General features: G+C 46.0%; 5 protein-coding genes across 5 annotated transcripts; 3 read left to right on the forward strand and 2 right to left on the reverse strand.

The window, feature by feature from the left end:
• Positions 1-1,158: 1,158 nt before the first annotated feature.
• ANOM_011452 (uncharacterized protein) lies at positions 1,159-1,488 on the reverse strand (the record flags this gene model as incomplete). Its single annotated transcript, XM_015556708.1, has 2 exons — positions 1,159-1,260; positions 1,465-1,488. Coding segments are annotated over 2 exons (126 nt in total), but the record flags the coding sequence as incomplete, so codon positions are not given.
• Positions 1,489-2,509: 1,021 nt separating this feature from the next.
• ANOM_011453 (uncharacterized protein) lies at positions 2,510-5,018 on the forward strand (the record flags this gene model as incomplete). The annotated part of the gene is made up of 2 exons (XM_015556709.1): positions 2,510-3,806; positions 3,862-5,018. Coding segments are annotated over 2 exons (2,412 nt in total), but the record flags the coding sequence as incomplete, so codon positions are not given.
• Positions 5,019-5,861: 843 nt separating this feature from the next.
• On the reverse strand, positions 5,862-6,421 carry ANOM_011454 (GPI anchored serine-threonine rich protein; the record flags this gene model as incomplete). Its single annotated transcript, XM_015556710.1, has 2 exons — positions 5,862-6,191; positions 6,248-6,421. The coding sequence occupies 2 exons, from the start codon at positions 6,419-6,421 to the stop codon at positions 5,862-5,864; spliced, it is 504 nt and encodes a 167-aa protein (XP_015401306.1).
• A 3,003-nt stretch (positions 6,422-9,424) lies between these two features.
• ANOM_011455 (uncharacterized protein) lies at positions 9,425-10,594 on the forward strand (the record flags this gene model as incomplete). Its single annotated transcript, XM_015556711.1, has 1 exon — positions 9,425-10,594. The coding sequence occupies one exon, from the start codon at positions 9,425-9,427 to the stop codon at positions 10,592-10,594; it is 1,170 nt and encodes a 389-aa protein (XP_015401307.1).
• A 1,570-nt stretch (positions 10,595-12,164) lies between these two features.
• On the forward strand, positions 12,165-12,758 carry ANOM_011456 (Dabb family protein). The gene is made up of 3 exons (XM_015556712.1): positions 12,165-12,272; positions 12,372-12,482; positions 12,566-12,758. Exons 1-3 carry the CDS (start codon positions 12,207-12,209, stop codon positions 12,719-12,721), a joined length of 333 nt encoding a protein of 110 aa, XP_015401305.1. The 5' UTR covers positions 12,165-12,206; the 3' UTR covers positions 12,722-12,758.
• Positions 12,759-13,116: the final 358 nt, after the last annotated feature.

A 13,116-nucleotide genomic window follows, 5' to 3' on the forward strand; every position in this document is an offset into this window, starting at 1 on the left:
ATGTATGCATGTGTGTATATGTATGTGTATATGTATAGACCCTGGACGCTTCAAGTAAGGAATGCAGAAAAAGTGCAATGCATTTGGTCTGGAACCAAGTTGAGTCAATGCAATTAGATAAGCCTACTTACTGTAACTAGTTAGTAGTTAGTTAGGCAAATAACTATGGTTCAACTGCGTCAAATTTTGGTCCGGTATCGCCTAATATTTTTAGAAGTTGAACAAAGCGTCCGGTGGTCTACTAGTACTATATACGGCGTTACTTAGAGACTGAGCATGTCCAAAAGATGGGTACTATAAGCTCGGCATGTGCGATCCTTTGTACTGTGTGGTCCTTCCTAGAAGCACAAGCCATGGGCAAGTGGAGAGGTGGGATCTGTGCAATCAATTCCTTTAATAGTGGCCTCGATATTTAATCTATCAATTACTATACTTAGGATAACTTTCTCCGCAAGCTTTCAATGCCCAGAAATGGAGTTGGATATAAAAATCATAAATAAATAAACGGTGCCATGTGCGTGGGAATTCTTCAGTAGCTCAATACCGTATCTTTAATACATACGGTACCTAAAGGCCGATAGGTTACTGTAACCATTGTTACTGTATCTCCAGATGGTTGTACCATCTCCATCCAACGCCTTCTGATTCTGCATCCTGCATGCAACTATCTAGTACTTAGCACCTCGAAGGTACTTTCTCATTGGTGCTTTTCAGTATCATCTTAGGTATTAGTGGCACCATGTGGTTGATGTCTTGGTGTCTCACTTTGACCCTTGCAGGGCCCAAGCCGCTTTGACGAGTTAACGAACAAGCTAACGAATAGTCAGTCAATAGTTAAACTTCATGAACCGAAATGAAGACGAAGTTGATTCGGCTAAAAGTGTCCTCTTCTGTGAAATCCCATCGGAGATATTCTGGAAGCTGAGCTGGTTCTTTGATTTTACCTTTATACTACTCCGTACTCTTCTCACAATTGTCGATCGCTAGTACTTTTGTCCATTTCCAAGCTTTGGATTGATCAACGTCTTGACGGATCTCTCGGCGACTGCCGTTTGTCCCAGCCTTCGCTTCCCAAGCCCATTGGACCATGCACACGGGAGAAATGGTTTCATGTTGAAATCGCAAAGTGGCACCTTCTCCTCAACTTGAGACGTACCGTCGACCGCTAACGACCTTGGAGTCTCCACCGAGCCAATAGGGCTCGAGAACGGCCGGAGACCCAATAATCCAGTCACTTCGCTTCCAAAAGTTGATCTGATCCTAAAACTCGTTGAGCCAATCCGCGGTCCTCACCTAAGATACAACTCTAAACCTGATGTTGCAGCGATTTATGGAACTCCGTCAACAATCCGGCACCAAAATTCAGCGCGAACAAAGAAACATCCAACAGGAAACGGGCTCGATGGGGGCCTGTCTTTCTTTTCGCCCTCGAAGGTGTTACACGCAGTATGGGGATTGTCATACATGAACAAGGACTGGCAGTTGCATATTGCCTGTTTGGTCAATTGATCCTTTGTCGCACTTGCGACGCTATCAAATGACCCTTTCGTGTCCGCTCCCACGCTATGTGCTCCACTTCATTTTGGCATGGACTGGGTCCCAAAACAATCCACGCCTCTCTCATCCTGTGCCCATGCATACTTTCGTAGCGCGGAAAAGCAAGCAACAACGCCTGATTTTGATTTAGATCCTCGGGGTGCTGGAAAACCCTGATTCTTATTACTCATTCCTGCGACGTGCTTTCTTTCTCTATACGCATCTGGAGGCTGTTTCCTGTCTTCTCTACATCTTTCTCCTTCTGTCTTTTCTCAATAAGGGCTAGAGGCTCGTTGTGTTTTCTTTTCTTTTCGTGACCCCTGTTATTTCATCCGTAAGTCTACCAGCATCAACGCATGGGTTACTCCGTACTCGATGGGGCTAACACCTGTTTTTGCCTACGCCTTCAGGGGTTTTTTTAAACAGCCAAATGTTCCATTAAGATATCACACTGGTCTTGTTGGTTACAATGGCTTGTTAATTTCAAGACTTTGCCCTCCGTCATTCATTTCTTACTCTAGATGTTCTTCTAGTCATGGTACACTGCTCTTCCATATACAACTCTTACCATATTCCGAACTATGCCTTTGCTGACTTCGTATCATATTCACCGCAGCAACGGCATTGAGTGCCATTGCAATACTTCTATCAACACACTCTTTTTCTTTTATATCAAACTTGAGCACAGGCTCCTCAAGTACTATTCGCTTTTTGCGCATTTACAGCGTAGTCGACAGCCACCGCTGCAGGAAACATTTGAAATCCATTTTTCAGAAACTATTCCGCCAACCTTTTATTTCACTCATTAAACTTGTCCTTGACAGGCGTGTCAAGCTGGCTTCCAACTATCACAAACAGACAGGAATATACTAACACCGCAACATCGGTGATTTCTTATGGTTTAACAAAGGCTGTATCATACGGGAACACATCGTGACTATTGTCAACTCCCCATTATTTGACCCTCGCAGCACACGCTTCTAAGCACAGCTCGGATCCTTACGCTAGGCTCAACTTGCATGATGGAAAGACAAGGATCTGTTCGACGGGCAAGGGAAATGCTGGAAGCTGGGAAACGTCACGAACCTCAGGTGGACGCAGGAGTGCCACCTCTCGGAAATGTCGCGCATATGGCACAATGGCCTTTACCAACCGGGAACTCGCAGACGGACATGGTCGATTCGCACGTAAGACATATCACTCCCCGGGGGCCCCACCTCAGCGGCCCCCACGGCCCGACATGCCATCCCCATCAGTGTATTCAGAGAGAAGCGTCCCAGATGTGGCACCGAGCCCTCTACACATCAAACGGCCAGTCCCATCGTTCTCACAGCCATTATCAAATTCATCGCCTCCTCGGGTTAGTGTTGCAGCTTCAACCCCTCGCGTGTCTGTTGCGACGGAGGATCTCCTGAGGCACTCCACAGTTTCCTCGGCTGCCTCTATGGCATCGATCCCTGATTTCCCATTCCCCGCTCAACGTCTGCCAGCCGATCCCTCTCAGAGAAATGGATCAAATCTCGCCCCTCCTCCCCTTATAGGCCGGCAGGTTGTTAATCGCATCTCATCCGTTTCACCTATTCCAGAGGAGCGATCCGACAGTAAAGGTTCATATGTATCGAACAGGGCGATCCCGTCATGGACCTCGGCAAAGGCTGAATCAGAGATCTTGGGGTCCTATCTTGATGGAGTCTCAGATGATGATGGAGAGACGAATCATGCTGTTAATGGGAACAGCTCTACCCTAGTGAGACAGGCAAGCATAGGAAAACGAGGTCAACCTTCGGTGTGTATGATCCGAAGGTCTACTGCCGAGTCACCTGTACAACCTCCAGAGGATCCTGCAAGAGCTAGACCTGCCGCCTCGGACGTCCCAAACCCGTCGTTCCCAAATGACATTTCGACTGGAAGGGCAAGGAGAGGCTCGTTTCTGACATCATCGTCTGATTCGTCTCACTTTGATTTGGACAAGGCCCCATTTGTATTGGATGTTGGCCAACAGCACCAGGAACATGTCAACTCTGAAGCTCTCGCAAAAGAGATTGAAGGGTTTCCGAGGGCCATACCAACGATGAGCGACAAAAGGCCAGGTGGCCGCAGACCACCTCCCCTGAATATGGGTGCCGTGCGTGACGCAGAGAAGCGAGGCAGTCTTACAAGTTTGCCTGACTTGATCCGGCGTGCGACAAAACTTGCAACAAATCTGGAGCATGGGAGAACGGCAAGCCGGAATGATCTTCTCGGTGGCGGACCGTCCAGATTCCCATTTGGTACGCACTTCGTGTCCTGTAGTAAATCACTTCTACAAACTAACTTTATGTCCAGGCCACCAATATCGTGGGTCGGGATCTATCAAAGATATTCTTGCCTCGTTTCCCCCACCAGCTGCTACGCCCGAGAACGGCCACTCGTCTTGGCCTTTTTTCTTCAGGCGATCAACATTGCATCAGTTGAATTCCCGAGATTCGGGACCTAGGGAGGTCCAGGAGAAAGAACAAAAACGGCCCCGTCGTTGCTGCGGAATGTCCCTTCGACTGTTCATTATTCTTTGTGTCGTGTTTCTCATCATTGTTCTCGTTGCTGTTCTCGTACCTATTTTCGTCGTCGCCGTACCGAAGCATAAGGCAGCCAATGCCAAGTCAGGGTGTGCGAAGACTGCGCCATGTGAGAACGGCGGTGTTAGTGTCTCGAGTGGTGATGTCTGCTCTTGTGTCTGCGCGAATGGCTATACAGGTTCCCGGTGTACAATAGCCGGGGATGCCAGCTGTACCACGACCGAAATAAATGACGGCTCCGAATCCAGGAACGCCACAATGGGGAGCGAAATCCCGCGCTTGTTCGAAGACTCTCAGAATAACTATAGCATTCCGCTAGATCCGCTCACCATTATGGCACTCTTCAGTCAAAACAATGTTTCCTGTACTACAGAGAACACACTGGTCTCATTTCGAACCGTGTCCGACAACAAAGCCCGGCGCTTTTTCCCCGTTGATCTGCCAGTCTCCCCCTTTCCAGAAGACCAAATTGGTGGATCGATACCTACCACCACCCCAGAAAATGTCCCCACGCGGGCCCTCGCTGCTCGAGGCTCTACCTCAACCATGGACGGCATCATATTTGATGGTTCAGAACCAACAGAGGTCCACGGACCGCCGACAAGCGCAACACCATCAACAACCAAGGAGAGTTCCGTAGTTTCTTCGACCACCACACCCACACCCACACCAACTGCCACAGTCTCCACGGAGGTTCTGGATTTCTCCCGAATCGCCGTGCTCTACATCTTGGAGAAGACTGGTACGCTTGATGCGGCCATGCTCTCGGAGAAGAAGATTGAAACATACCTCACTGGTCCATACCCTAGCTCGAAGGACAAATACACTATCGATCTCGCCAACTCGGGTGTCAAAGGAAACTACACCTTGAACTTTGAACGATTTCAGATCACGTCACCAAGCGGGGATGTTGTGGGTGGAAAGTAGTGCGGTGCACATGGGTGCTCAATATTCTGCTATAATGTATTTATTTCATTTATATACCAGCTTGGGTCTTTTCTTTTTGTCATGCTAAAAGTAGCTATAACCGGAGCTTCTTTTCATTTTGTCTTGATTTTCATTAGATGAGGTATATTGTTGTCTTTTGTCGATATCTTTTTGTGCAGTGCAATATCCCCCCTTTTTTTTTTTTTTTTTTCTTGGTCTACTTTGTGATTTTTGCTGGGTGCATGATATCCTTCCTGCTTTGTTTATTTCCGTTTAGCCTGTATTAGAGAGCAAGTCGGTTATCCTAGCTAGGTATATATCCTCATTATATGCTGTGAAAGGCTGAACATGAATCTTTGTCTCCTACTACACTCCGAATCTATCTTGACTACTAATCCGTCTTCCATCCTGTACTTTGGTTGACATTTGCACACTGCTTCGGCCGCTGGAAGCAAGCAAACCTGGTCAATGACACATCAGACGTGGAAGGAAATATCACCTGGAGCTCTGTACCAAGTAATTGTTATAATCGCAAGCAAAGCAAAACATTACACACGAAGAGAAAGCGGCATACGTTAAATGCTCTTCAGCAACAAGCAGCATTTTTGGATTCCACACAAGTATGTACTCTAAGACTTACGCATCGATGGTTACAACGACATGGCATCGGAGAGGGTACACAGAGAAGTAAATACATTATACGACATTAAACTAGGCACACCCTGACTATTATTCCTTGTATTATCCTTGCAAATCAGCAGGCATACCCCAGCATATGGGATGTGCCAAGGAGGAAAGCCATGGATCCACAGAACCACGACAATAGTATCAGTCAAGACCCATCTAAAGGATAGCAGCGCCGACAATGAGTCCGGCAGCAGCGTAGAAGCCCGGGGTCAAGTGAGAAGCTGCACCAGTATGAAGCGGAGGTGAGGTGGGCGACACGGCCGGCGTCGATGACGAGGGAGACGCCGCACTCGAACTGGGAGGAATGACGCTCCGGGAGGACGAGGAGCTCGAGCTAGGTGTTGGGGTGGAGGTCGGGGTCACGACCTCGCTGGACGTCAAAGTGTGGGTGGAGGTGCTTGTGGACGTCAACGTATTGGTCAGAGTGTTGGTAATGGAGATAGTCGATCCGGGGCGAGTGGAAACGCCTCCTCCACCCGTACAGGTCTCTCCATTAGGGCAGCAACCGATACCGTCGCAATAGGAGCCCAGGGGGCAGCCACCGAGGTTATTGGGGCAGCAGGTATAGGAGAGAGGGATGCAGCCGTCCCCACAGGCCTTTTCGCTTGATAGGAGCAAGGAAGCTCAACTACCTGACGGGCAACCAGGGCTGGCGTGCGATCCGCCGCGAGGGCGGTGGTTGCCAAGAGGGCAGCTAGGGTGAGGAACTTCTGCATTCTGTGGGGTGGTTGGAAACGACTGATGGTGTTGAAAGTGGATAGTGTAGATTTAGCGAGCGACGGAGGTTTGTAAAGATAGAAAAACACCAGCATTGACTGTCAGGGGAGGAGACACATACTTATATGTGCATCATGGCTCACAGATCATGTATACGATGCGATGTGCTGGATAGCCTGGGCTCTGGCTTCATGATCAGCAAATACGAGGTAATTAAACACCCCCGCCATTCATACTTGTCTTCATTGCAGGTACTAACTTTGGGTACACGATGTACTGGACTCAACCGGGCATAGGAAGTCTGTATACTCACCTCGTCGGAGGTCTAAATTGGGGCTAATGCCATGAATACGAAGTTGCCGTCTTGGAAGCGCGCAGGCGCCTCATTTGATTGGCGTGATACGCATGAGTGCCCTGATATCCGGTAGTTTACTTCAACTGTAAGGGTCAATGTGCGATGATCTTTTCGTGTTATGATGCCTCTCTAAATTTAGTTGCTTTCTTACGCACTGACCCATTGGACATATACGTATGTAGCTGGATGCGACCAAGCTGGATAACATGATCATAATCTCTCCGAAGGGAAATATCCTTGCGGCCATGTTAACTTTTGGCATCAAAAACTGAGAATTGTGAGATCGATGTCTCCATTTCCTCTTGAGAATGAGAAATCCTCAATTTGAAATCGGCGATGTATCCATTCCAAAATGCCTAGAATGATAAATAGACAGGAGGCCAGACTAAAACCCTAAAGTTACTCCACATAATCTTAATAAATCCTCGTGTTCATAGGTGGATTATAACAATTAAAATGACCTCTCTCTCTCTCTCCTTCGCAGAGCCTCCCTGCCCCCTCACTAGACACAAGTACCGAATAAGAAATTCCATACCTGGCAATCACTGGGCACAATTGATTCTGTGTGTTGCAAAGGATGGAGCCCTATGTCATATTGGTTTGAATTGAAACACACCACCCTATAGCGTCCTCCTGTATGGATAGTAGCATGTGTCCTTTAGCCAGTATCGAGATGAGGACTCAAACGGGCGGTATACTTCATGTTAAAGAAAGACACTGGAACGTACTGAGTATTTCCTATTGGCCTCTTGCGAAGACCGTATACCTACGATACTGTCGGTTTTTGGAGTGTTTCCCAGAAACATACCGTGAATCTCATCTTTGCTATCCTGGGCCTAAAAGATCAAGTTTACCATATACATCCATAAGCAAATTGATCCGGTTATTGCCCAGCCATTCTTCGGGTATATACCAGTAACGTTTCCCCCCAAGCCACACGACTATATCAAATGATGAGCCCAACACCATAGTATTGGTAAAGCTTCTATGACAAGATGAAGTGGTGTTCTATTCTTTACGACACTATCGTATGAATACTGGCGGACAGGGTTCAGGAATACGGAGACGGGACATACTACTTTCGAATCCAAGTTGCTCAGCCCTACCAACCTGGTAAAAGACACAGAAATTGGTTAGGTTATCTTAAAGACTTCCATACGTTGGGGAATTAATTTTATTGTTCAAATGCTAGCAACTTCTCCCGTTTTTTCTCGACTTCACCTTCCGATTGGTCGCTCAAAACTGACACCACGTGACCGCGTCGATATATATACGATCTAGCTTAGAGCTATAAAACTGCTTAAGCTGCTTGAACTATTTAAACTACCTGGATAAATTGAATAAACTATAGTATATTCTCAGCTTTTTAAAAACCTGCGCTCCGCTCGTCTTGGGTAGTGGTCCTTGATCCACTGGCCTACCGGTATATAGTTACCTGTACTTGAAAGGGCTCAAGTTTCCTCAAATCCGTATTAGTAGATTTATGTGTATGACAGCTTTCTCAACTCATCCTGATTTAGAAGCTGGCATGAACCATACCGGTTGAAATCCTTAGCGATTCAAAGACATGCAAGAGCTTTGAATGTTACTTTTGAAATTCCCTAGATGATTCGTTGTAGACAGCGATAACAGGGGTGGGAATTAGACATGTTCCAGCTTTCCAGGGTCCCATATGGTGGGCGGCAATGCCTAGATTGATACTTCGGCACCCCATGTTTATTTTTATGTCTACCCAGCGCCAAAATTTACATGCAGCCAGTGAAAGGACCTTGAATTATTACAGCCGCCGGTATGATCTTTAAGTCATATCCCCGGTTCTCGGGGGAATCGTCGATCCTATCATGTCCATGCTCTAAGCGCTGATAATGATAATTATAGATATGGCACATCCAGCGCTTCAATACAAATAGCAGACACTCTAAGCGTCTCTGTATGCTACCACAGCATTCTGTTTATAGATTTCAATTCTATTCTTTCCTAGTTTTTCTCCATTCCCAGATGAATATTTCAACTCAGGCACGGCAACTGCCGAACGAACATCTCAGTGAAGACACCCGCGCGAACAGCATACGAAGATCAGCCTCCCCATCGCCATCAGATAGGACTCTGGCAGACAGGAGCCCTTCATCTTATCATCCTCCAGTATCATCTTCTAAGAAGACAAATACTAATCCACCAAGATCCCTATCAAGCAAGGCAAACGACTATTGGATCTTAGAGATAGCCTCATGCTGTGGTAGCGCTGGTGCTTTGGTGGGAATCATTGTATTCTTGAACGCATATAATGGCAAGCCTTCTCCAGACTGGCCATACGGCATAACAGTAAACTCGATACTGTCATGGCTTGTGCAGATCTTTACCGCACTTCTGTTGGAACCTGTCGCTGCTTGTCTCGGCCAAGCTCGCTGGAATAACCTGAGCAGTACTGGCTGTCATCTTTCAGATATCAGTCTATACGATTTTGCTAGTAGAGGCGCCTTTGGTTGCATCTCATTGATCTGGCATTCCAGATTTAGGTTTGTCGTTGCTATTTATGGTATGAAGGCCATCAATGTCTGCTAAGAATTCATGTCGATTTAGGGCTTCGGCTTGCATGGGTGCGCTTGTTACTATACTGGCAATAGGTACAGGTCCTTTTGTTCAGCAGATGGTGACCGTCGAAAATCGCATTGCCTTTAGTGCTGAGCCTGCCACTGTACCCCGTTCTCTAGGAATCATTGGGTACCAGGATAGATCTCAGATCCTTCCACAAGAGCTTCTTGCTGCATTATATAGTGCCATTCTTGGAGGCACGACAAATGACAACGGTAACCTGACGCAATTATCGATTGCTCCTGATTGCCCGACCGGAGAATGCGAAATTACTCCTTTCAGGTCGTTGGCTGCTTGTTCAACCTGCACTGATTTAACAGACTCAATCAGTACGAGCTGTATTGATAATTGGTGCCAAGACAACCTCACCTTCTGCCAGCATTCACTCCCTAGTGGTTTGACGCTCAACGTGAGTGAGTATAATGGCATCACTGGAGACGTGGCAAGTGAGATGTCCTCGCATGTTGGATACTTTGCTCCGCCTATAATTGCGAATTTCACCTCAATTTCTATTGCCTCTGGAACCAACTTAACAAATGCGACAGCTCACCATTGTCTTGTGTACTGGTGTGTGAAAACATACACAGCGGGCATGCATAACAACAAACCATGGGAGAAATTGGTCGATACCTGGCAACACCTTGAAATGCCCCTAGGATTTGGACCAAATTTTACGTTCCATGTCCCTTCACAAGGTAATCTGACGAGCGCCAAGTTTTGGGTTGGCATCCCCTTTATAAAGGCATGGATGTACTCAAAACTAAATATAAGCCCCTCTCTACGTTGTAACAAAGTTGAGACACCATACGACGAGTTCAGATACCCCATGATTCGCTATGGTTCACCAGAATTCTCTGAGAAACTCGCCTTTGGAATCACAACGGGGGTGCGTCTCTATAATAACACTCCTGCAAATGGCACGGCATGGAAGATGGAAACCCAAATACATGTCCGATGGGCATGGGCTACTCTCCCAGCTTTGCTGGTAGTTTCAACAACGGTATTCCTTGGCATGACTGCACTTCAGACAAAAAGTGGTGGGTTTGATGTCTGGAAATCGTCGCCTACGCCTCTGGTTTGTGCCACACTAGACCAGCGAGCCCGGGACTTGGTATGTTCAACAGGAGGTCCTATGGAAATGGAGCAGTCGACTAGCCAGATAAGGGTGAAATTTCAAAAGGAAGGGTTTGAGGGTGGTGGTAGTTGGCAACTAGGAATGATGTGATTTCTACATGTCTATCACAGTCTACTCATCGGCTCCTTGTATTGCATAACTGGAATTACGCGGGGTTACCATAGCCTGTGTGCAATATAACTTGCAGTGACATAAGCAGTCAACGAACGCTCCCCGCAAATAGTAAGAAACATCCATTTTAGAACTCGATGCTTAGAACAGTGATGCTACCTACAGGATGTACGTGGTTTTTCCGAAGCTTGGTTGGTTTTCTTGCTTTCAAGATTAATCTCCAAGCAATTTAATGAAGTCTGCCATACATTTATTTCCCACTCTATTTGACGATCATACAAGTGAAGATGTGATGTATAGTAACATCTTGTCTGGCTAGTCGAACCTGGACTTGATGATTTGATAGCCATTGGGTTTGATTGGAAGATTTACCAGCTTAGTACATCATCTCAAGCGTACCCTAATTTAGATAGTATGTTGAGTTGCCCAGTGGAGTGTTATAAACCTATAAATTGGGTATAGCGCATGGTTTTGATTACCTATCGATGAATCAGAAGGTGTCTATAAGATCGACAACGCTTCATCTGTTGGGGACGGGAATGCATCCTTCCTTAACGAGCACCAAGGGGTAAAAGAACCTAGAAATAACACTAAATTATTGATATTTTATGTGGAGATTTTACTATGCGAACCATATACTTAGCAGTAATCATTGCTAGGGGTCTTTCTCAGACCTTAGGAAAGGAAAAAAATCAGTATAGCAAAAACCACGAATTGAAAGTTACGCTCAAACTAATATAACCCAGTGGGACATAATTATTTTGAGGTACTAACAAGAGCTGGGTCTTCTCAGGATGATGCGTGAAGATGCAATCGTGTTGTCGCCTTCGCTCATTAGTGACTTGTGACTAGTCGGTTCTTGGAGTATAGAAACCGTTACTACCTAAGAGTCATCCTATTCGACTGCCTAAAAATGCCCGGGTGGCTTGAAAAGGTAATTTATAGTGCTATTGGTGGTTGACAGCAAAATAGAGTTCCCAGTAGGCCTTGGGTGGTAAAATGGTCTCGCTGATGTCCTTTGTATTAGATCGTAGAGCATTTAATTGGAGAAAACCTCGATATACACAAGTGAAGTATACTTGACAGCAGTTATAGATGCTCGGTAGCTCCCCCAAGATGATTTTGTATGTAGCCTACGACTTGGTGATAAGAGCTTTATTGATGTTCTCTTGTACGCTGAGAGCCTCATCAAGTCCCTTTATCCGCTAGGACGGTCGGTGCTGGCAAAATTGCACGCCCTCTTAATGCTCCTATACTCATCCTTTGCTCTAATATCTATAAATGGAAGACTTGGGCTGATGTTTCCTTCAGATCAATATCTAGTGCATTGCGGAAGTCTTTTATTGCCTTCTGTAATTGTATATGGCGTGTAAATACTTTAAATTTGGTAAGCTATCTTAGAGGCTGCTTGTCGCATCTACTGAAAGGCAGTTAGTATAGGAGATGCTCAAAATCAGGGATCATTATAGACAACATTGTTCGAATGACGTCACTTTTAATTACCCCGCTTTTGCGTTGTTTTACATGTATTCATTCCACTCTTCCAGATGCTTTTGATAGCCATCCAACGCCCGCACAGCAGCCTCTCGTGATGTCGATCACCCATATTGTTCTCTTCCAGTTTCAAGCGGGCATTAGCCCTGAAATTATCAAAGATGTATGTTCAGAATACCCTGTTAGTTCTGACAGATTTAAGAAGCCATGGTTGTATGCATATCAGGATGGTGATATAGATACTAACTACGACTCCAATCAGGTTTGCAGTCGAATGTTGGCCCTAAAAGATAACTGCCTTCACCCTTCGTCCCAGAAACCCTACATCAAGACGTCATTTGGTGGCATAGATAATTCTCCTGAGGGTATCCAGGTATGTTACCCATGTGTATTCTATAAATGACCTACATTGATACATGGTTCTGAATCACTTACTATTCTCCTCGCCGAGGATAGCATGGCATCACACATGCCTTTGTAGTGGAGTTTACGAGTGCCGCAGACCGAGACTACTATGTCAAGGAGGATCCTATTCATCAAGAATTCGTTAAGAGCCTTGCTGGGGTCATTGAGAAGGCACAGGCCATTGACTTCACCCCAGGGGTATTCTGAAAAGAAGTAACTGAAGCCGAGGGTTACTTGAATGGATCCACTCAGCATCTGAGCTTGTAAATAGGCATTACCATTAGCTCTAGATGCCTTTCATGCTGTCATCTTTATCGATAGAGAACTAAAGGCACAAATGGAGCTGTTCGGTCTTTAGTGTATCTAGTACTTATTAGCATATCTGGCAAGTGGCAGCTACCATTAGGGCCGTTGCATCTTAGAAATACGAACAGTCGTGATAGTGTAGAAGGACAAGGCCGGCATATTATAAAGGGGGGAATAGAAAAAAACATTCAAAGACGACAGTCTCCCTACATGCAGAAAGTAAGTAAAGTTGAGGCTATGTTTAGTTAGATGTGAGTGAGAATATTCTCGAGTAAGATTCTTTTTCGACAGAAGAC

The sequence above is a fragment of the Aspergillus nomiae genome (assembly GCF_001204775.2).
Source record: "Aspergillus nomiae NRRL 13137 chromosome Unknown contig00619, whole genome shotgun sequence".
NCBI lineage: Eukaryota > Fungi > Ascomycota > Eurotiomycetes > Eurotiales > Aspergillaceae > Aspergillus > Aspergillus nomiae.